General features: G+C 43.9%; 1 protein-coding gene across 2 annotated transcripts; it reads left to right on the plus strand.

Moving 5' to 3' along the window:
- Positions 1-250: 250 nt before the first annotated feature.
- Positions 251-20,183, plus strand: ssh1a (slingshot protein phosphatase 1a). Of its 2 annotated transcripts, XM_030104123.1 has the most exons (15): positions 251-429; positions 3,624-3,661; positions 10,050-10,150; positions 13,334-13,398; positions 13,976-14,097; positions 14,818-14,886; positions 15,080-15,145; positions 15,402-15,596; positions 15,715-15,808; positions 16,538-16,666; positions 16,853-16,899; positions 17,008-17,154; positions 17,784-17,984; positions 18,092-18,785; positions 18,898-20,183. In XM_030104123.1, exons 1-15 carry the CDS (start codon positions 349-351, stop codon positions 20,008-20,010), a joined length of 3,162 nt encoding a protein of 1,053 aa, XP_029959983.1. In that variant the 5' UTR covers positions 251-348; the 3' UTR covers positions 20,011-20,183. The 2 variants fall into 2 exon arrangements, with proteins under 2 accessions (XP_029959983.1, XP_029959984.1); XM_030104124.1 differs by lacking the exons at positions 251-429; positions 3,624-3,661 and adding an exon at positions 6,926-7,341.
- The last annotated feature ends 2,629 nt before the right edge of the window (positions 20,184-22,812 follow it).

The raw sequence follows: 22,812 nt of genomic DNA on the forward strand, positions 1-22,812 counted from the left end.
GCAAAACCGCAAGTGTTGCACAAAAATAAAGCAAAAACAATATTCAAATAAGAAATAAACACAATGATAAAAGTTCAGAAAGTAAATGTCAGTTCGAGACAAAAAAAATCTAAATTATTAAATGTCATTAAAATAAATTCTTTTTATTGTTAGTTTATTGAACGCGTCCCATGAGGCAGTGCTGTGCACGCGCACAGTAGCCTCTGCACGCGCTCGTCGGCCGGTGCACGCGCGCCGCAGCCTCCCGCCGGCCGCCTGTCTGTCACTCACACCGTTAGCCCGGCAGCTAGCTGCAGCTCAGCAGGCCACAGCGGCCGGCCGGCGCATCATCATCCTCAGCTTCCAGCCATGGCGTTGGTTACTCTGCAGCGGTCCCCGACCCCGAGTGCTGCGTCCACGGCCAGCACAGCCACCACGGCAGCGGGGGAGGTCAGTTTGTGCACAGTGGTGAGAGGACCGGGGGGAGATGAGGGGGATGCGGTCGCAGAGAGGCCCGCAGATTTTGAAGCTAAATTAGCACAGTGAAGTTACCGTGTTATGCTAGGCTGGGAGCTAGCGGCTGCTAGCAAGCAGCTAACCGCTAGACACTCGTCTATCAATTCCAGTGTCACGAAATGACAAAAATTACGCGTTTTTGAAAAAAATGTGATATGTCGATGAATAAATGTAGGGTTGATTTGACAGGCATGTGATTATTGATACGAGTTGTAGCTAACGTTAGTTTATGATGTGGCTGCCATCAGAAATCTACGTTTTTCTCTCAAATTTCATCATATTTCTTGGATCAATAACAAATACTGAAGTATTTGTACAGCTGAGTGATTAATGAAGACTGGCATGATGTTGACAACGAGAGCTTGATTTAACCATATCGTCTGTTTTTACACACAGCAGACAGAAACAGAGGGGGATATTTCTATGTTAATTCCCAGTATTCAAATCTTGATTCTCCTCCTCAAGGGGAGGAAAGTCGTAGATTTTCACTCTTGCGGACAGCCACATGCGGAAATAGCCTAGACTTGCTTTTACTTCTGTGGGACAGCATGGAGCCACGGTTTCACTTCACTTCTTTGCTTTAGCTCTCTCACTCAAAGCTGTTATCATTTATGACTCTTAACTACCGTACCAAGTTCCCTTTGCTGTCCTCCTGTCCATTTACTCTTCGCCAGACGGGGGCGCTAGCCACCAGCTGTAAACATGAAAGCTCCTCTTGTTCAGCCTTGCATGACACCATCAGAAAATCCAGATTTACATTACAATTGCGTTTATGTAACATAAGTGCTTCAGATTCATTTGTTTATTTATTTTCTTAAAAACCTAGCCAGGAGTACAGTAAATGACAGCGTGTTCCAAATGCCCAAACAGCAATGTCACGTTATGGCTTCATAATGACAAATGGATTGCTTTCGCTGAGGGATGTCCTCCTGTCCTGGCTGTGCGCCTCAGTGTGTCGAAGGGTTTTGTGTTGAGGTGTGACAGACAGAGCTGACAGAAATCTGCTGCAGCCATGATGTCATCTGCTCAGGAGGGGTGGGAGGGGAGGAGTACTACTGGAGGAGAGGACGGAGGTAAACAAGGGTGGACAAGATGCCAACACGAGGCAGGTAGTGTGTGGAGATTAGTTCGCCCGGAGTATTGGAGATTCACCTTGTCATGCAATGTTTTTGCTGTTGTTTTCTTTTATATCTAAGCTGCTCTCAGGTTTTCTGGCTATTTTCACCTGTTTTTCTGCAGAGTAAGCTTGAAGCAGCTATACAACGACGGCTATGGAGATTTTCTGACAAAACATTGCATGTCTTAAAGCCGCTTCACTCATTTCAAGTTCATATGTGAAATCATTGCACTCCATTTTTGGCCAATGCCAGTCTTCATTCTCAGTGCATACTTTTTACATTTGCAGATTTTTAATTAATCTAATTGCTTTGCAGATTTATTTATTCACAAATCTGATCAAATGTCAATAGCACATTTTTTTTGTGTAGGTTCTGCGTGATTAAATAACCATTGCATCCATTTGTTCCCGGGTTTGTCAGCTGAAAGGACATTTTTGAACTACCCCATCAGCATCCTCCAATACATCTTCACTATAACACTGATTACAAGGGCACAAAAACGAAGCTGAAAAATGCATTTTATGTATTGATACATTTTCAATTCATATCTGCTCCCAAAGGGCGACGGTTGCTCAGGTGGTAGAACAGGATGACCTCGAATCTCAAGGTTAGCAGGTTGGATTTCCATGTTCAAGTGCCTTTGGAACAGACACTGAACTCCAAGTAAATTCAGAGGGACGGTGAGCCCCTTTGCATGGCCGCTCTGCCGTGTGCTGCCATTGGCGCGTTAGTGTTTCTTAATGCAACTAAATGTGTGAAACTCCTTGAGGTGAAAATACAGCGCAGAAGTGACGTCTGTTAACAGCTCTCTCCTTCCACGTCTCTCTCTGTTGTGGCTGCCATTAAAATAACCATCTGTGTTTGTACTGACTACACTGACATCTGCTTGTAGCAGCCTGAGAATAAATCACACAGTTTATCTTGGTGTCTGAGCAGTCAGATTCAGATTCCTCCTTTTAGTGTTATTGCTCATCAAATAATCTCCCGTTGTGACAAAACTTATTATACAAACTTTACTGTCAAAATGTCAATATCATGCCAAACAAGACTTACGTGTTATTTAGTCTGGATTGTAATGGTGATATGGTAGATCAAGGGTGGTGAACATGTGGCTCATTGTCCAAAATGAGCTCCTAGAAGGAAGTGAGGTGATGATCATGTAGCAATTAGAGTGAAAATCTTAACTTTCAAATAAGAGATATTCCTGTTTCTAAAATAATAATGCACTGAGACCTGAGCTGGGTCATCAGTGATGAGAGCATGATCCCTTTTTGCTGGCTGTGTAGCACGAGCATTATGAATGTGGGGAAAAAAGCATGCTGGTGTTTGTAGAAATTACCCCTTACCATGAGACGTGACAGGCCTTTTTCCACACTAAGAGAGCATTTTTGGCAGATTTAATTTCAGTTTTATTCTGCTGATTTGGTAACTAAATCCCAAAGTTTAGTTAGGTTATCTTTTTTTTAAAATTTTTTTTGCATTGTTTGATGCAACAAAATACAAAGATAAATCCGAGCTGCAGATTAAAGAGATAGTATATTTTCACCAAACCGATAAATAAAAATGAGACGTTAGGAATAAAAATGTATTGCTCTTTTAAAGTGTCAAATTTGTCAAGTTTTCAAAAAAAAAAAAAACTAAATAAATAAATAAAAGTTCTTCAGTAAATAGACTTTTCTGAAAATATACTGGCAGTTCTGTTCCCTACAACAAATTCAAATATTTGTTGGTGTTTGTTTAATTAATTTTTTTTATTTATTTATTTATTTTTTTTTTTTTAGGTTTAACTCATTTATGCCATTTTTTTTTTTACTGATCAGGCCTAACCTAGATGTAGATGGAGACCTTTGAAATAAAATTACCTTAACACCCATGTTTTTTAAAATGTGCCTTGAAATAACTCAAATTCTGTTGCATCCTTTAAAGAACCTGGATAAAGTGTGTTTGCTAATATGGCTGTTCATCTCCAGTTTTTTTGCCAATACTTTCTGGCTTTGATCTGTGTTGCAGGACTTTGGGAGTGAAGATGAACGGCGAATAAATCAGAGGTAAGTTACATCTGACTTTTACATTCCTCCCGGCTCCCTTTGAGTCACCTAAGTAATTGTGGATTGTGGCGGAGTAGCTGCAAAAATTGTTCCTGTAGCAGCCCTGCTGCCTTTTTTGATTTTAAGTCTCATAATTTAAAATTTTGTACCAGTACATTGAAATTAAAGACATTTTGAGACAATCTGCCATCTTCCCATGTGCACACAGTGAAATATGGACATCCAACTTTCCTTAAAAACATTTGTTCAAATTTTTTTTTTATTCCCAAGCAAATAGTAAATAAGTCACTGTGTTGCGTTATTCAATTTCCGGCCATGTTAATCTATTTATCTCGGTATAATGAACATGACTATCTAATGTTTGGACAGTAGCTCTTATTGTTGCAATCGGTGCTTTCTCTCTCTGAAGTGGTTTATGATGTGCTTCCAACTGCGTGACAAGACCACGAGTATATTTTTAGAACAAAGTAGATTATTTTAGGAAGCCACTTATCTGCAGTGTTTATGTATTCTCTGCTGAAAATAGACACAGTATGTGTGTTTTTAGACATCTCAGAGAGGAGATTAGTGCTTTTACAAACTGAGACCCAGTTATGTTAAATAATAAGGTCAGTTTTCAGGCAAAAGCTGTTGGAGGCTGGCTGAGGACATCTGAAGTTATGAGGTCTTTTTAAAGAACAGGAAAAAACATGCCTGTTTGTGTCCCTGTTATATAAGATGATATATTACCATTAAAGCAAGTGTGCTGTTTTGGCAGTAACCACTGAAATCAAACCCTATTCACAAAGGCCAGATTGAAGATGAACCCTGGACAACAAACTCTTAATGCTGCTCTGCTAATTTACTTTTTATTTACGTTGAAAGTTTGCACACATTTAACTGGCCCTGACCAAACTCGCCGAGATGCTCTGATTCAACAGATTTCATTTGAATTCATATGCGATTAACAGTGACTTTAGTAATCAGCTACATGTCTGTGGGGCTTGTCACAGAGATGACGGTGATAACAGAGTCGGTCTTTCTGTGTCGCTCATGTTGACAGAATCCTCTGTTGTCAGTGTGCATTGTTCTCCCAGATGTGATTTTCTCACACTTTGCTGAAGCCCTTTGTTTTTTCATAATATGCGAACCGAGCAAAGTTTTAGCAAGCAGAGCACTTGTGACCGGGAGATAATCAAATGCGTCATTCAAAGAGTTCAGTTTCCTTACAGTTATGCAACAGCCTGTGCGATGTCCTTAAGCGATAGATGTGTGTGTGAGAATGATCCATGCGTGATGCGAGTTCTCGCTTGCCTGAAGATGTCTTCCACTTTTACACCAGCTGAGACGTTAGGTTATGTAAATCAAATCCCAGACAATTCATGGTGTTGAACAAATCACATTGGTTTTCACTTGACGGATGTAAATCGCTTGAGATCAGGCGCGCTGGATCAGACAGTGGTGCGTCCAACAAGTTGGAGTATCTGAACTTGCAGTTCTTGACTGACCTCAATAATGAAGACAAAGGCAAACTTGGGCAAAAAATGTTTGCTTGTTGCTTGTTAGATGTAGCACACAGAGACAGAAGAAGAGATTGGGAGCTCTGTATAAGGCTTCCATGGGTAGCTCCATTTAAACTCACTCCTTCCACATTTGAATAGCACCCTTGTCAAGACACGCCGTCATTTAAATGTCATAATATGTCCAAATGCTCCAATGTGTTGAAACTGGATCACATGAGGAGAAAGTTTATATGCAGACAGCCTCTGGTATGCAGCACACACTCAGTAACAGGGGGATGTTATTTCCTTGAAACGTGGGCCCCTTAGTGATACCTGAAAAGATGCAGCCCCCTCTGTTCTGACCCCTGTTCTCTTTACCTCATTCTCTGTCTGCCACTTTAGGTGGTGTCAGTGAGAAAATGTCAGTATTATGCAACTCGGCCTCAAGAGGAACTTTTTCTCCCCCCGCTGTGCTGCAGTGTGCAAAACACTCTTAAGACCATGAATAAAGCGGCCTGACCGCAGCGACTGTGTAGCCTCTTTGTAGTGAGTCTTTGGTGTAATCCGGGGCACCTCTCGCACGTAGCGGTGCACCTGGTGACTCGGAGCTGTGGCTTACAGGACATCTGGTCCTGTTTTGGCCCGTTCCAGGTCCACCTGGGTGCCCTTTGTGGGAACAAACTACACCTTAACTCAGGCACAGGACATCAGCCCTGCCTTCTGTTTCTAAAAGCTTGACCTGAAAGGCAGAGGAGACGCCCGTATCCAAGTCCCTCCCGCTGTGCCAAAACACCTGACACATGGAGTCGGTCAAGTTTCCACCTGTAGCGTCAACGAGCCTGCGTCACTTTGAGTGTGTTGTCTGCTGGTGACCCGATGTTTAAGATGGAGTCTATTCTTTAGGATAATAGGAGGGGTGTCTCTTGTGCTACAGAGCTATTGTTCATGTCTGTCAGCAAATCCTCCCAGATTAACAGAGTTGTGTAAGCCTAGTGTACGTTGATGTAGAATGGAATACTTGACAAGAAATTGAAAAGGGGAAAAAGATAAGTGTTTCCTAAATTAGCCACCAACAATCTTGAAGAGCCGGTTTCATAGATCAGTGTTCTGCACTTGATTACCCCTCCTTGAAATTCTGTTCAGGAGCTCCTGTTTCTTCATTTATTACGAACATTTGTTGCATTTGGGCACAAGATATTTCCTTCTTTAATACTCGGTAATAATCAAACACATTGTGGTTTGTTTGCGGTACATGAGAGTGATTGACAGCCAACGCTGGCCATTTGAAAGAGAGAGACAAGATAATCCCTCCCTTATAAGCCCGAGTATAATGAGATTTGGGAGTTTTGGGACGTTGCCAGTTCTCACTGCCCTTTCCACCCATGCTTGGCCCATGTGTTAAGCTCCCTGGAAGCACTACCTTGGATTCTGTTGACCCCTTGTGTGGCATGCACATCGAGACATCCCATTAAGAAGTTTTGGGGGCCAAGACTCTTCTGTCTGCTTTTTTTTTTTTTGTCTTCATGGTGGCTGCGATTCTTTCTTGGAAGACGGAGGGACAAAGCAGCTCCCTCTCACTGGGTTTTGAAAAGACAATATCCTGGAAATATAACTGATTTTCATTGGCTGGAGAGACGTCCTGCTCTTCACTTTACCTTGGTTCGGACCTGATGGTTTGAAAAGAATCACTCAGGAATCTCATGCTTGCAGACGAGGATGTCCAACCTTCGGTTTCCTGCATAGGTTTGCTACACAGACAAAACAGACTGAGGCCGAGGGACGTGGGAGCCTGGTTGTGAGCGCCCGAGGCAGCGGGTGGAGGCTGCAGTGTGTCCCTGCAGGCGGGAGGCTGACTCGCACACAGTGACGCTCAGATGAGAGGAGAGGAGGAGGCGGCGGCAGCCAGAGGGAGTGGCGACTGAACAGACGACGCTCTTCCAAGCCAGCAGCGCTCCAGAGCGCAGACTGCTGTCAGCCTGTCACTCAGAGCGGAGGGCCGGGACCCGGAGCCGTTGCAGTTCCTCTGCACTTTGCTCTGGAGGCCGATGAAGAGGAGGTAGCTCCTTCCAGAGAGGCCTGCCGCTTGCTTCCAGTCGACAAGATGCATCTGGTGGTAGAACCCATTCAGCAGGCCGTGATGAAGATGATCCCCTACTTTGTGGAGAATGCGGTGTTGACCCAGAGTGAGATAAACCGCATGTGAGTTCAGTTTACCTTCTTGACTGAGGGTCTTAGAAACACGCTTCCTCTCAGACAAGATTTTAATTTTGATCTGTTGATTTGTTTTAAGCCTTTTTTGAATACTATCTTTCTGTATTGTAACTTGAAATGTGTTTTATTATCTGCTCTGATTGCTGGGTGAAGTATTTACATGCACATGCAAGATGGTACTTCATGTATAGCTGATTTAACATCACATCCTTAAAACAATGCAAGTTGTCGTCCTCTGGCTGCTCCTATGTATACAACTGCATTCCTGTCACTTCTCAACCTTTGAAGATAAGGTATAGTTATTTTACATTGTAACAGTCGCGTAAGTTATCTAACAACCTTTTCTGCTGGAGTAGTTTGTTCGCTTTGATTGCATATCTATTTTTATCCGTAGTGTTTACAGAGAAGCTGGAAGTCTCGTGGCATTATAGTTTCTGGCACGGTTCGGGACAGGAGACGGTGGCGCTGATGCTGTTCATTTATAAAGTCACAACATGGCCCAGGAAATGCCTCCTGATCTACAGAAGAATACACGCTTCTCATCCTCGATTTTCACCCGGAGCAAGCATTGATTATTTCCTCCTAATCACCAGGTGTCACTCATTAAGATCTGTGGACTTAACAGTTGAATCACAGACCTCTGAAACTTTTCCAGTTGTTGCTGGGATGATCCTGGAGCCTTCACCTCGTCTGCATCGCCACATTTGCCTCATATTATCTATCATAGACCTTCCCGACAGCCTCATAAATCTTGAACAGAGAGCCGAGGGAAACAAAAATCTTACCAGAGTGAGACAGAGGCGCTTGTTGAGAAGTGTCCACCCCCAGGCTTTGTCATTGGAACTTTTTTTTTCTTCCTCAGCGGTGCTGGAGGCGGTCGGAATTTATTGTGAGGTTCACAGAACGAAATCCATTGTTCCCACAGAAGCATCCAGTTTGGCCTTGCCTGCTCTTCTGCATGTGGGGTTTGAGGGTTGGCTGCAGCGGCGAGCTGGTGCAGGAGATTTTATTTAGAATGAAGACATTCAGTCCTATATGTCATAGTTCAGAAGAAAGTTGTTCAAGAGTATTTGTTGTGGAAATGCCGTTTAAACACCATTAGGAGCAGCTCAGTCCAGTGAAGCATGTTTTTTTTTATAGTTTTCAATAATTCAACCTCCGAACACACTGTTCTGTGAAATGAAGTAAGTCTGCTGAGATGAAGATCTCTGCTGACTTGGGCAAGCTGAAGCATTTCCCAGAAGGTATTTTCTGCAACCTATGTAGTCTTTTTTTATTCTGCATCAGTTGTTGTTTTTTTTAATCATCAACAAAATTAGGACATACTGTCTTTCATTTCAAATTAGGCCAACGATTTGGTATTTTCAGCCTCATCATTACAGCTGTGCCAACAAACTGTCCACTGACTGCTGTCAGACTGACACCGTATTCAGAATGTTTTCTTTTACGTCTCCTGTACTGTTTTTGACACTCTGAAAATTGTACCTTGAATAATACCACTGCAGTGAGAGCAGTTCTGATTTTAAAATAAATAGCAGGAGTTTTGTAAGTGTATTTAACCCGATCGTAATGGATTCTCAAAACATGTGACTCCATCGGTATGACATTAACTCTAGCTGAGCACGCACTGGTGATGCTTTTTTTTTTTTTTTCTATAATTCATTTGCCTCCGTAACTGTGCTGTTTAACTTATCGCAAATATAGGTCACCGACTTATCTCGAACTTTTTCACGTCACATAGAACATAATATACGTGACATGACAGCAGATCCACTTTGCAGCTTCTGTTTGAGTCCAGTGTTTGTGGAAAGCACCAGTGCTCTTCTCTTTTTTTGCTCCTTTTGGGGCTCATTGGCAAAATGAGTCCATCTGACATCAGTGTGTTTCATAAGAGCTGGAGACAGGTTTTTCTGCCGTACCTGTTGGGAGTTTGTTTTGATCCTCTCACTCGTCGGTTTTTAAGTTTTAATCATGCCCCTGTTTTGCCAAATGACACACACACACTCTCTCTCTCTCGAAGTACATGGCACTTGCGTCCCGCCCTGCTGCCACATAGATGGATTTATGAATGTGCACACATTGTCGTTCAGTGAAATGGAATGAGTGAATTCAGCCTGGAGGAAACACCTCACTCCTTTTTACTGCAGTTCCTCACTTGTGTCATCGGTTGACGGTTCCAAAGCCAAACTGAAAAAGAGTCAGGACTTTTTACAGGCAGGTGTGAAGGCATAATTGCAGCTTTTCCCCCTACGTTAAAGACAAACATTGCGTCCCGCCGCAGTCCGGTGGATTATTTGGGTCTGTGTTGCATTACACCAAGCATCACAAGCCCGACAAGTCGAACCCGAGTGTGGACAATGCAGCAGAAAAAAAAAAAAAAAAAGGATAAAAGCCTGAATCATGTCTGCTGCAGACCTGAGGCCTGCCTCTGTAACGTGGCAGCTGGGCTTTTCCTCTCAGTAATTGGGTAATTCACTAGCAGCAGACAACCATGATTTATGCCTGTAAATCGTCTGCTGTGTCTTATCTGAGCTGAACCATCTTGGTAAAGGTAGAAACGTAATTTGTCTTCTGTCTCAGTGCTGAGCTCAGTTCAGTCAGGAAAGATTGTGCTGAGCTGTTGCACTTCAGCAATGTGTAATGTACAATGTCAGTGTTTCTAGGTTTGTAACCCCCTGTTTACTATTTGCTTTCAGCCTGAGCGAGAGCTTCTTCATGGTGAAGGGTGCTGCTCTCTTCTTGCAGCAGGGAAGCAGCCATCAGGGCCAGAAAGCACATCCTCATCACAAGCATGCAGGTGAGAACCGTGACGCACATATTCTGTAAGGAATGCTTCCCCTCGTCAGACCTTTCATCCAGGTTAGTTGTGCTCACCTTAACGCCTCAGCAGATGTTTATAGATGAGGTGAGGAGAGGAGCGAGCCTGCCTCGTTGATAAGCGTGTTCCAGACGTATAGCTTAGGCAGATTAGTGTGTAAATCCAGCCTCTGGTAGCACCGTGAGCAACACTTCTGTCAGTGATTAAAGGATGTCCTTATTGTTTGTGCGTCCTCTAATTTTCTCCTTTTATTGAGTGCAAAAGTTAAATTAAGGTGTACTTTTTCTGAGAAAGGTGGGAGTTCAAGTAACATCTCTTAAAACTGACAACTGGCTGGTATTTGTTGTCCATAGAAGAGAATATTATTGACATCTCGCAGACTGTGTGTTGCTTGTTCGTAGTTTTCCTTCTGGAGGTTGAATGCCACAAAAAGTATTTATTTCTAATCCACTTGCCTTGTGCCTGTGAACTGAGCGAGCCATTTTCTTTAATCAGAAATCTGTTTTCCAAACTTTCATCATTCACACAATTAATGCTTAAAAAAAACAAGTGAGTGGGCTGACAGTTCTGGGCATGATGGGACTTTAAGCACAGGCTGACTCTGGCCTCAGATTTTGTTCATTTTATCAGCCATTTAGTCAAGATACTCCCACATTTTTAGTCCCCAGTTTGTCTTCAGGCTTAGAAAATGGCTGTCACTTCTTCATAACTGTGGTCTGTAAGAAAAACTGTGAGACAGTCAGTTTAATGAAGATATTCTGACCTTACAATGAGTGTCCGTCTGCCAGCAAGAGGAGCAGTGGTCACAGGCTTCACTTGTATTCAGTCCCATAAGCAAGTTGTTTTATGAATAGATAAGGAACTACAAGGCTTAAACCTTTAAAAAACACACACACACACACACTTTAATCCGTATCTTTCTTTGGCTGACAAGACATTTTGCAATGTCTGACATTATCTGAAAGTAGCAAGCATGTGTATATGAAAGCAGTTTTACTGACCCTTGTAGCTGTTTCTGTTCTGCTGTTAGACATGTGACGTTCAGAGTCTGACTCTTTCATCAAAATCTTCTAATACACCATTGCATTCAAATGGTTTTCTCCACATCAATGTTCCCGTCGTTATGGGCAGTAAAAGCTAACCATTCAGGATGATCTGTAAAATCTGTTTGGACAGGGTCAAAGTTGAATAATAATAAGATTTATCCCCTTAAGGTTGGTTGATATGTATGTAAGAATTAGGGAAGTGCGATACCACTTTTTTTCAGACCGATACCAAGTACGAGTACTTCATCTTCAGTACTCACCGATACCGATACTTGCATACCGATACTTTATACACATAAAATTTAAAATAATGCAATGAGATTATTTTTGAAAATGAATTTTATTTCCAATAAAAAGGCAGCCCAGCCACTATGTTTAAGTCCAAAATAATAGTCTGAAAAATAAAACAAGCAACTGAGTTTGCACTTATTTAAATGAAATTAAGTGCAAAATAAAACAATTTCTCTGAGTTTTACACTTTACATAAACTAAGGTTTTTAAATGTACTAATTTCAATGATTTTTTTATGAACTAAAGTCAAAGATAGAAAAACCCCTGAGTTTAAAGAGTTGCTCGTGTTATTTGTGCTGCTCTCGGATCTCTGCTCTTCAGTTTCTCGGTCTTCTGCAGAGTTTGCCGTCGAGTTGCTGCCGGAGTTTTCTTTTTTCCAGCACAACAGCGTCAGATTCTCGTCCACAAGCTTCGCCCTGAGGTGTTTAAACAAATTACTAGTGGTAAATGAACAACATCGCGCACCTCCTTTAGCAATTTTAGCATTGCAGAGTTAGCATTCTGCAAAGCTCGGCTCGTTTTCACTTATATAACAGAATTTCCACACCGGCGAAGTTTTGGTGAGACGAGCAGCCGTTCTGGATTCATTCCTGTTGTCTCTGCTCTGGATGAGACTCATGGAGAAGTCAGCCCGCTGCAGTGTAGCCCTGCGCCTGTCAGCAACTCCCAGAGAGGAGCTTCTTCCTCTTTCATGTTTGTCGGCAGCTTGCATCCCATTCGGTTGCACTACCGCCAACTGCTGGTTAGGAGGGCTTACTACGCGTGGGGTTTTCTTGCCGTGAGTATCGGCGGCTGGTATCGGTAGCCTTCACGAGTACCCGATACCTTGAAATAAGGCCAGTATCGGCCCGATACCGATACCTGGTATCGGTACTCGCACATCCCTAGTAAGAATCCATCCAGCTACTAAACCCACCGTATTTGATTTGGAGTCGTTGAGTAAGTTCCATTCCCAGCTGGCAACGGGTGAAAAGCATACATGCTGGATAGTTCATCAGCCCATTACAGGACAAACACTAGAGACACAGCTTACTTTCATGCCTGCATGCAAATTAGTGACACGCAGTAACCTAATACACATGTTTTTTTGTAGCATGAGAAGAAATCAGCTCACCCAGAGAAAAGCCTTGCCTCCAAACACACCCAGGTGGAACATGTGAACTCCACACAGGATTCCCAGAATTTCACCGATATCTAGGCTGTGAGGAGAGCGTTTAACACTAAAATGCATTATTATCCTTTGTGCATTGTATAGACAGCCCTCAGGTTTTAACCTGGAAAAAAAAATCCATCCCAATAATCCAACATGCATTGTGTTGCATTTAGCGCAGCATTTAGCGCAGCACGCTGCAGCGTGTGAGCATTATCTAGCAGAATACCGTATGCGCCACAACATCTGTCCAACATGTGTTGTATTTACATCTTTTTTAATGACATTAGAAATGTCAGGGTGCGCTTGAAGCACAATGGACCCAAATGTTATGGAGTAATGTAACATAGAAATGTAAAAATACTGTCTATTATCAATTCATTTTTCTTTATTTTCTTAGCAACACACATCAGCTGATTAAAAATCAATGAACAGGTTTTGTCTAATGATTTCCAGGAGCTGACTTTAGTTTTGGCTCCATGCAGAGAAACCATTATTATTGAACACGAGGGAGCAGTGCAGCTTTACTAGACTACAGTCAAGCCTGTTATAATTATTATGTAAGCTACTTGTCGCCAGCGTGCATTAGACCCTTATTAATGTCTGTCAGTGCTAAAATAAAACCGTCTCCACAGAGGAGTCCATTCATACACTATGTGTCATCTTTCTTTACAGGCGACTTACCTCAACACCTGCAGGTGATGATAAACATTCTGCGCTCGGAAGACAGAATTAAACTGGTAAGAGGTATACAACAAAAGTGTGCGCACACACACACAAGCACACACACACACACAGGAACCAGTCTCTATAAATCTGGCATGCCAAATCCTACAGAATGCCTTTTATTGTGTTCATAGCATACTTATTTACTCACTGTAATTATTAGCCCATAAGAACAGGTTTGAGCAGGCTCGGGGGCATGACAGCATGTTTCCATGCTATATGTGTACATTTATAAGCGTAGAGCTTTTTTTTCCTCCAGTGTTCAACACCTCTGCAGTGAAGATCCACTAATGACAGCACACTGTTTGTCTCTATGCAGTTTTAGCTGCACATCTTGTGATGCCATGTAGTGTTGGTGCACTTCACTGGACTTCAGTTGCTTCTCAGAGTAATAGGTGGCGAACAGATCAACAGTTTAATTCATAAGTCCATTCACTTAACGCAATTTTTACATTTCAGTGATTTAAAAAAATGGAAAATTTGTCCGAATGCTAAAAAAAAATGTATTTCTTTGCATATGAAGGAAATGTGTTTTTGTAAAATACTAGTAGAACACAAGCCTCTCTGAAGTAAGGTGCTGTTCCTGTGCAGGCGGTGCGGCTGGAGAGTGCGTGGTCGGACCGCGTGCGATACATGGTGGTGGTGTATACCAGCGGGCGACAGGACACAGAGGAGAACATCCTTTTGGGAATCGACTTCACCAACAAAGACTGGTACATACACGCACAGCCGTGGGGTTATGAAAGGAGTGGTGTTTTAGCAGACACTGAATTTGAATTGAAAAATTAGTATAAGGAGCCTCATTTCGAATGAATATTGCTTATATTGCACTTGAATTTAGTAAATTGAATTTATTTGGAATTTAATTTAGAATTTCTAAAACTAAGGAGAAAATAAATTTATATTTGAGTTTCAAAATTCAGTTTCAGGTCTTACAGATACAATTCAATGTGGTCACATTGATCTCATCTGAGATTCTTTTTCCTCAAGTCTTTTAATCACTTGGGCATTTTTAAACAACAAGAGCATGGTGTGTACAACTTGTGAGAAAATATTTGGCTGCATATTGAAAGCAGGTGAAATTGTTGTAAATGTCGATCTTGAGTTGAAAATTATCTGTAAAGACAAACACACTCGGCTTTTTCATTTAGGTTATCGTGAGTAAATTATCCAGTATGTTGTTGGAGGTCAATGCTATTTTGCAAACGGAGTCTTTCTTATGGATAGGTAGCTTTGCCAAACGTGTATTTACCTGGAAACATCGATCGTCATCACTGAAACAGTGCAGTGGTGGCGTGATGGTCTAAACTAAAAGGCTCTGCGACATGAATGATTGGACTCAACTCCTCCGTGAAGTAGTTTTTGCAAAAGACTCAGACCCCAGAGGATGATGAGGAACTGGCTTTTCAGTTGTTTCCTTCCTCCCTCCCCAGCAAAAGCTGTTCCATCGGCATGGTGCTACCTCTGTGGAGTGATACCAAGATCCATCTGGACGGAGACGGGTAAGTTCTCTCTCTCTCTTTCATCTCAGCTGGACAGACAGAGGACCTCACGGAACCATAAAAAGCCCTTTTTTTTTTTTTTTTTTAACTCCGCTCTCTATCTCTGACTGAACGCATCATATGAACTGGATTCAGCTGCTGCTGTGTGGCGCCCCGGCTCAGGGAATAACCATCTGTTTTGCTTGCTCCTCAGGGGCTTTACTGTGAACACAGCAGGTCGGACTCATGTCTTCAAACCCGTGTCGGTGCAGGCTATGTGGTGAGTAATAATCAGCTTCTGGAATCACTGTGGATGACTACAGCAGTTTAGCCTTATCGCACACCACAATAAATCTCTGCTGCAGTGATGCAGGCTCCAGCAAGGCAGATTCACTCTGCCACCTGCTGGTATGAAGACACACGTACACACCGACTAAATGGCCAGGACGTTACTCGCTTGTTCGGCATATCGCCGTATCTCAGACCTGAATCAGTCATTTACAAGTTTTTTCTCTCGCTGTATTTGTTTTTTCTAGGTCGGCGCTGCAGGTGCTGCACAAAGCGTGCGAGGTGTCACGCAGGTGTAACTACTTCCCCGGAGGCATGGCGCTCACCTGGATGGGCTACTACGAGAGCTGCATCTCCTCCGACCAGAGCTGCATCAACGAGTGGAACGCCATGAAAGATTTGGAGACGACACGGCCGGACTCACCCACCATGTTTGTCGACAAGTCAGTCTACATAAGTTCTAAATCCACAGATCTCTCTCTCTCAAAAAAAAAAAAAAAAAAAAAAATTAAGACATCAATGTGGTTGCTGGGATTTTTAATATGAATTCATTCTGGGCAGGCCTTCGGAGAGAGAAAGGACAGAGTGCCTTATTAAAGCCAAACTCAGAAGCATCATGACGTGCCAGGACCTTGAAAACGTCACCTCGAAACAGGTAAAAAAAAAAAAAAAAAAAAGTACAGTGACACACCAACAGGAGAGTAAACCGCTGCTTTGCATATGTTTCTTCTGGTTTCTTGTTCTCTTTTTCTACATTTGCATGATTGATGTTTATCTACCAATTTGCAAACCTGGATGTAATTATTTTCTCTGTTGACTTGGGAAGTGGAAAAAAAACTAAACAAACTGCAAATGCCTCAGCAGTCACACACATCAGAATGACTTTCTGGTACAAAGCTAATGCTTTTCACTTATCACTATTAATAAATAAGTTATTTTTTGACATTTGTTAAAATCGCCAAAGAGACTTTCTGATCTATTTCCTGATTGTGAGTCACTTTGTTGAAGCGCAGCTTTTGTTTCCAAAGCAACCCTGTTTCATTCATTGGTTTTTCTACCACTCTGTCAGCTTTATAAGTTTGTGATGAGTTCAGAGGTCAGAGGTTTCGTGGTTCTGATCACCAGTCATTGCAGTTCTTGTAGATTCGGAGGCTGCAGAGCAGAAAGCAAAGTGGATCAGCTGAACGCTCAATGGAGCTCCTACAAAATTTTAAAATTTGGTTCTGAATCGCTTCTTCTGACTCAACTCTCCGTCAGTGCCATTTCTAAATTAACAATTGAGGCACTTCAAGTTTTAAGCTGGAAGCGCTTTGGTATCTTCTATCATCCTTCCCTGTTCGTAGGCTCTTGTCAGTTTGTAATTCTGTGTCATCTTTTCTGTCAGATTCGAATAGAGTTGGAGCAGCACATGAACTGCAACCTGAAGGAGTACAAAGAGTTCATTGACAACGAGATGCTGCTGATCCTGGGCCAGATGGACAAAGCGACCCTCATCTTTGACCACGTCTACTTGGTAAGAAGCCTGCTGCAGATATTCTCACGTTCACAGAAACCTGTGCTTCGGCTTGGTTTTTGTGTTTGCGACAGAGGTGAGGGCGGCAGGTGTTTACGTCATCTCCTGTGTGAAACAATCAGTCAGTTTTCCAAAGGTTTGCCAATATTCTCAGTGTAAACGGTATATTCTCTCATTTGTTTTTAGGGATCTGAATGGAATGCGTCTAATTTGGAGGAGCTGCAGGAGTCGGGGTGATTTATTTAAGATTACTGAGATTACCGCGTACCAAAACATATTTTCTTTGTGATTCCAGCAAGAAAGAATGTTGCTGATGACCTAACCTCATATTTCCTCCGCAGGGTGGGCTATATTCTCAACGTTACCAGGGAAATAGACAACTTCTTTCCAGGCACATTCAGTTATCACAACATCCGCGTCTACGACGAGGAGGCCACTGACCTGCTGGCTCACTGGAACGACACATACAACTTCATCGTGAAAGCAAAGTGAGTCCTGATGGAACAGAAAACATCTCACCAATTTGCTTTTATTAGCCAGCTACAAAAATATCTTGCTATCACAGGATGCGGGCTCGTTTGACCTTTTGAAATGATCAAGTTTCCAACATTTAGTGCCAGAAGTTTTTGGAAAATCTTTTTCTAAATTTGGGATTTTTCAATGCAGAACATTGATTGAGTGGACACAAAATGTTATCATTTAAGATTTCATCGGCAGAATGGAGAACACACTTCTCTGTTTCAGGGCAAGAAAGAAAATCCTGCGCTTCCAAAATCCCCGCTTATATCAAATAAGCAGCGACTCAAAGAGTCGTTGAGCTGAGAAAGTTAACCAGATGACAGATTAGCTGTTCATGGTGCCGCATGATTACAAAAGCAAAGAGAAAGTAAAATGAATGAATGAGAAAATGAATCTCTAATTGATATAATTATTATTTTCTCATTCAAAGAAACACTTACGGTATCATTAAAAGCCAATTTTTCTTTACTTGGATGAATTCATGAGATAATTTAGTTTTACAACAGTAAACCAATTAACACGTATTGAAAGAACAGTTCTAAATAATAAGACGGTTCAGATGAGTTTAATGTGCATGTATATGATGCTTGCCTCGCAGAAAGAATCACTCAAAGTGTCTGGTCCACTGCAAAATGGGGGTGAGTCGCTCGGCCTCCACCGTTATCGCTTACGCCATGAAGGAGTACGACTGGTCCCTGGAGAAAGCGTACAACTTCGTCAGAGAGAAGAGGAGCATCACACGACCCAACCCGGCTTTCATGAGGCAGCTGGCCGAGTACGAGGGGATTTTAGATGCCAGGTAATCTCTCGCACTTGATTTAATTTGTGATCTAGATCAGCGTTTCCAACCTTTTTCTAACAGGAGACACATATTTTTTGTTTACTTTTGCTTTTCTGTGTTTCCAGCAAACAGCGGCATAACAAGCTGTGGCATCCGGACGCAGACTGTGAGATGGCGGAGGGGCAGCAGGGCTCGGCTCCGTCCTGTGGAGGAGAGGAAGGCGAGCACCTGACCCCAGAGCCAGGCATGTCTCCCTGCTGCGAGGAGGCGCTTTCCACGAAAGGCGCCGCCTGCCCCTCCCCGCGCAGGGCCGTCGCCCTGGAGATCGACCCGGCCTACAACAACTACTATTTCCGCCGGCTGTCCGACTCGGCGCTCGACAGCGAGCCGTCGACGCCCGTGCGCGGCCCCCCTCTTTTAGGAATGGAAAAGGTCTTCATAGAAATCGAGGATGTGGAGCGAGACGCCCTGCTGGACGACGAGGCGTTCGACGGGCGCGAAGGCCTGCCGCTCCCCCACTTCGGGCCCTCGTCGGAGGGAACCGCGGCACAGACCTGCGGCCGAGGCCCCGAGCCGCTGGAGGAGCTGCGCCTGAGGCTGGAGTTCAGCACGGTGGAGGAGGAGGATGAGGAAGACGTACGAAAGGAGGAGGCAGAGATGGAGGTGCTGATGCAGCCAGATGACGGAGGAGGAGGCGGCGGCGGCGAAGCGCAGGATGTGGAGGTAGAGGGTGATACGGAGGGTAACGGGATGGATCTGGCAACCCTCAACGAAAACTCCAACAACAACAACCACTACAGCTCTCTGCACAGCCACAGTGTGAGTTAATATATTAGAAATATCCTTGTAGTTTGGATTGATATTGCTGTTTTTATAGACGTCCATTAACCCACGGTTCCTCTGACTTTTGTTTTTGTGTTTTTTTATTTAGGAAAAGGCTTCTTCCCTGCTTCTACCAGCCGATACTTCCATTCTATCTTTGAGGGATGAGACTAAATCTGTCGACAAAGGAGATAATCCATCCCTGGCTTCTGAGCTTTGCCTTAACCCTCGTCGTCCTGAGGGCCCAAGTGCTTCATTCCTACAGTCCCGTACCTCGCCTGAAGGCCCCCGGTCTTCAGTGGGACTGCAGGGCCCCTGTGGCCTGCTCTCTAACTGTGCCAACTGTGCTCCCTCCCCATCCGCAGCCCGACCTGACAGAGAAGAGCAACCGAAAGGATCTTTACGGAACATTAAGCCAGAAGACAACGGCAGTCTCCACAGGTTGAAGACTGAGCCGGGCGGGGGCCCGTCCGCGGCCGCCGCGGAGGCTCTCCCGGCTCTGATGAGCATGGACGGGGAGGAAGAGAAGCCAGGAGTGGCCTGCTACCTCGGCCCGCAGCAGGAGACCCTTTACCAGCTCCGTCGGTCCGGGTTGGTGCGCCGTCGCGCGGAGAGACTAGAGAAGCTGTCGGGCTCGGCCCAGGAGAGCCTCCACTCCCTGAAGCCTTTGCACGCCTGCCAACTGTCCAAGAAGAGTCCCTTCCTCACCGAGCAGGACGAACAGCTCCCTGGCTTTCCCGCCGACTTCTGTAAAACTTCCACGCCGTGCCAAGTACGGTTGGAGCCTCTGGTGGTGCCACTGACCAATGAAGCCTTGCTGGGGGTGGTGGGCTCCGGGCTGCTCACCCCCACCACCTCGCCTCACGGCTCCACCCTGACCCGCAGCTCCAGCAGCGACAGCCTGCGCAGCGTCAGGGGGAAACCCGGCCTGGTGCGCCAGAGGGCGCAGGAGATCGAGACCCGCATGCGGCTGGCCGGCCTCACCGTTCCCTCCAGACTGAAGCGGTCCAACTCGCTGGCCAAGTTGGGCAGCCTCACCTTCTCCTCCGAGGACCTGTGCTCGGTCTGCTCCTCGGACGCAGGGACGCTGCTGCTCCTGTCTCTGTCCCCAGACCCGGAGCCCGGCCTGGAGTGGGACTCCCCCACTCAGTCCGCCCTGTCCCGGCCCGGCAAGGACCTGCACACTCCGGAGAGAGCGCTGTCGAGCGAGCCCAGAAGCTGACAAATCCAGTGGAGGATCTACACACTCCACCCACGCCCTCCTCGCTCGTCCTGCGGCGCTCGAGGAGGCTGTACAGATTCTGGAAACAAATAACAAAAAAAAAAAAAAAAACCATGCCAAGTGTTGTTGTAAGGAGTGTTCGCTCTCCTTTTGCCACATTGTTTCTCAAACTGCTGTTAAAAAAAAAAAAGAAAAAAGTCGTATTGCTGTATCTACCGAGTGTGTAAGCCATCAGTTCACCTCTAACTTTGTTTGATTCATGGACGAACAAGTGCCTTACCTACGAGACCAGAGGCACAGAGCTGTGAGTGAAGACTGCAGAATGAGACAAATAAGGCACTCGATCGCCTTCAATCCGGTATCCATCGGCACTTACCTTATTTTTACATGCCAGGTACAAAATGCTCGCCTGCATAGAAACAACCCGAGTCCTTCAGAGAGCTTGACAGATAGCCCGGCGTTGAGAATCTAGAATTGTTTACCACAGTTTATGTTCTGGATGCTAAGAAGGTTGTAAAATTAATGGTTACCTCATGTTGCGTTCACGGAGCCGTCGGTCAGATGATCACCGGGGGGGGAAAAAAAAAAGTTTAATTCAGCTTGTTTGCAGACGCTGAATTAAAGTGAGAAAATGAGTTTAAACAGACGTGTATGTTAAAGCATGTGGCTTTCCGAGTGAGTGAATGGGACAGAAGGGGAGAGACGAGGTGGAAACATTAGCCAGAGGCATGCTCACTGTTCTCAACAAACACAAGCAGAAACCTTTCTGAGTTTGTTGTTCTTTTGCACTGCTTTTTTTTTTATTGAGTGAATACTGGTACACTGCAAAGCTATCTTCCAAAATAACAGTCATGTTATTCACCTCATCAGGCTCTTCAATGTTCAATGTTTTTTTTGGGAGAGAGGAGTGAGGACTTGTGACGACATGACAGATCTGCGAGCAATGAAACACAAAACATTACTTACAAACCTTCCTTACCTTAAATCTACTTTTTAAGGTTGCCAACATTTTCAACTCATTTGTGCTTTTTAAAATGTGAAAGACCAAAGTTTTTTTGTTTTTTTGTTTTTTTGTTTTCCGGGTGGGTCTGTCTTAATAAATTGGAAACTCCATAGAAGCTGTACAAACTGTCTGAGTCCTAATGTCAATCACATACATATTTAATTGCTGTCATATTTTATGCACCTTTGGGAGAAATGAAAGAGACTTGGTGGAGTCATCGGGCTCATAGCTGTTAAGCTTTTACGCTCATATCACCGATGAGTTTTAAAGCTTCTGTCACGCTGAGGTGACAACTATCACAATAGGTTACTTCACAGTTTTGTAACCATTTTCTTTTTATATTTAAGTATGCAGTAATTTTTGTACTGTCCATTGCTGTAGTCTGAATGCATATTGCACTTTTTATGTTGGAAGAAAAATATGTACTGTAAGTGTCAATGATGGAAATAAACATTTCTTTTCCATAGTTCACTGCAGATCCTGTTTTCTTTTATGTTTAGTTTTTTCTTGTTTGAAACTATTTGAGACATGTGAAACATGTCAACAACAGAACGGGGTTTTCCGAAAAGGAGGATGTTATCAGGCGCCATATCTGACTATACGTCGTGTTGTGCTCTGCTTGATGGAGAGTTTACCCTGAAATTACATCATCATGTCCCCGTCTGTATACTTTGGCAGCGGAGTCTGCGTCTAACGGCCCGGTTATATAACGTTTAGCTTCCCGTCACTGTTTGCATGACATCAGTGAATCACTTAAGTTACACGCTGCTGTTGCTCCAGGCCTATATGGATGTGTGTGTGTGTGTGTGTGTGTGTGTGTGTGTGTTAGTGGGATGAAACGGAGACCCTGTGTGAGGAGTAGCATGCAGCAGAGGAGTGAGGGAGTGGGGATGTCGTTCAACTGTTAGTGCGCACTCACATCAGCCAATATAGTCTTATTTTAGAACAAATATTTAAACCTGGACAGCTAGAAATGGAAAACAAATCAACAGTATTTTAAAATGGTAGTCTAAATAGTGAAGGCCTGTTGGGAATTAAGTGTTATCTTTAATTAAAGGCAGATTTCTGTCTAGACGAGACCAAAAGTGACCTGAAACGCTTCTTCACAGACAGAAAACCTGGGCTGCCGCTCCGTCAGCACAGTAGCCTTCAGTCTGCAGCCGCTGGGTGTGGGCTGGACCCTCTTCCCGTTCTTCTGCCGGTTAATCCCTGGCTGCCGTAGCTCCACTTTTGTTTTATTATCTGCGGACGTATCCTGTTTTGCCCGTTACCACAGGAACCAAGAGAAACAAAAGAAATGACCCGGCCTGTTTTTGAGATAACTTCCCACACCCGCAGACGTACCCAGCTTGGCTTCAATTGCTCACCAGTTATCCCCTTTTTTGTTTTTTTTAAACGCCTGCTGTTTACCTAAACTAGGTTTCTGAGGTGAAATCATGAAAGCTGTGCAGCTCATTGCACTGGCATGCAAACACTGTTGGGTAAAGGAAACATGAGGTAAAATCGAAGACAGCCAGTTTATTGACTCACGGCGTCTGTATCTTCAGTTGTCATCAGTTTTATTCCCCAGGCTTCTGACTGAAAATAAGGTGTAAAACTTATCACGTGTGTATCTCAAATCAACAAGTCTGAATCCACACAGAGGTGGAGAGGTATTCAATATGCCCTTTCCCAAGGTTTCTTTCTCCACTAAAGCGTAAAGTAAAGCCAGAAGTCCCAGTTTGGCCTAATTTTATTAGTCAAATGTGTTGTGACATCACATGGATGTAATATAAGGCTCCCATTGCTTCTGCATTTGA

This window comes from Salarias fasciatus, chromosome 12, assembly GCF_902148845.1.
Source record: "Salarias fasciatus chromosome 12, fSalaFa1.1, whole genome shotgun sequence".
Taxonomy (NCBI): Eukaryota; Metazoa; Chordata; class Actinopteri; order Blenniiformes; family Blenniidae; genus Salarias; species Salarias fasciatus.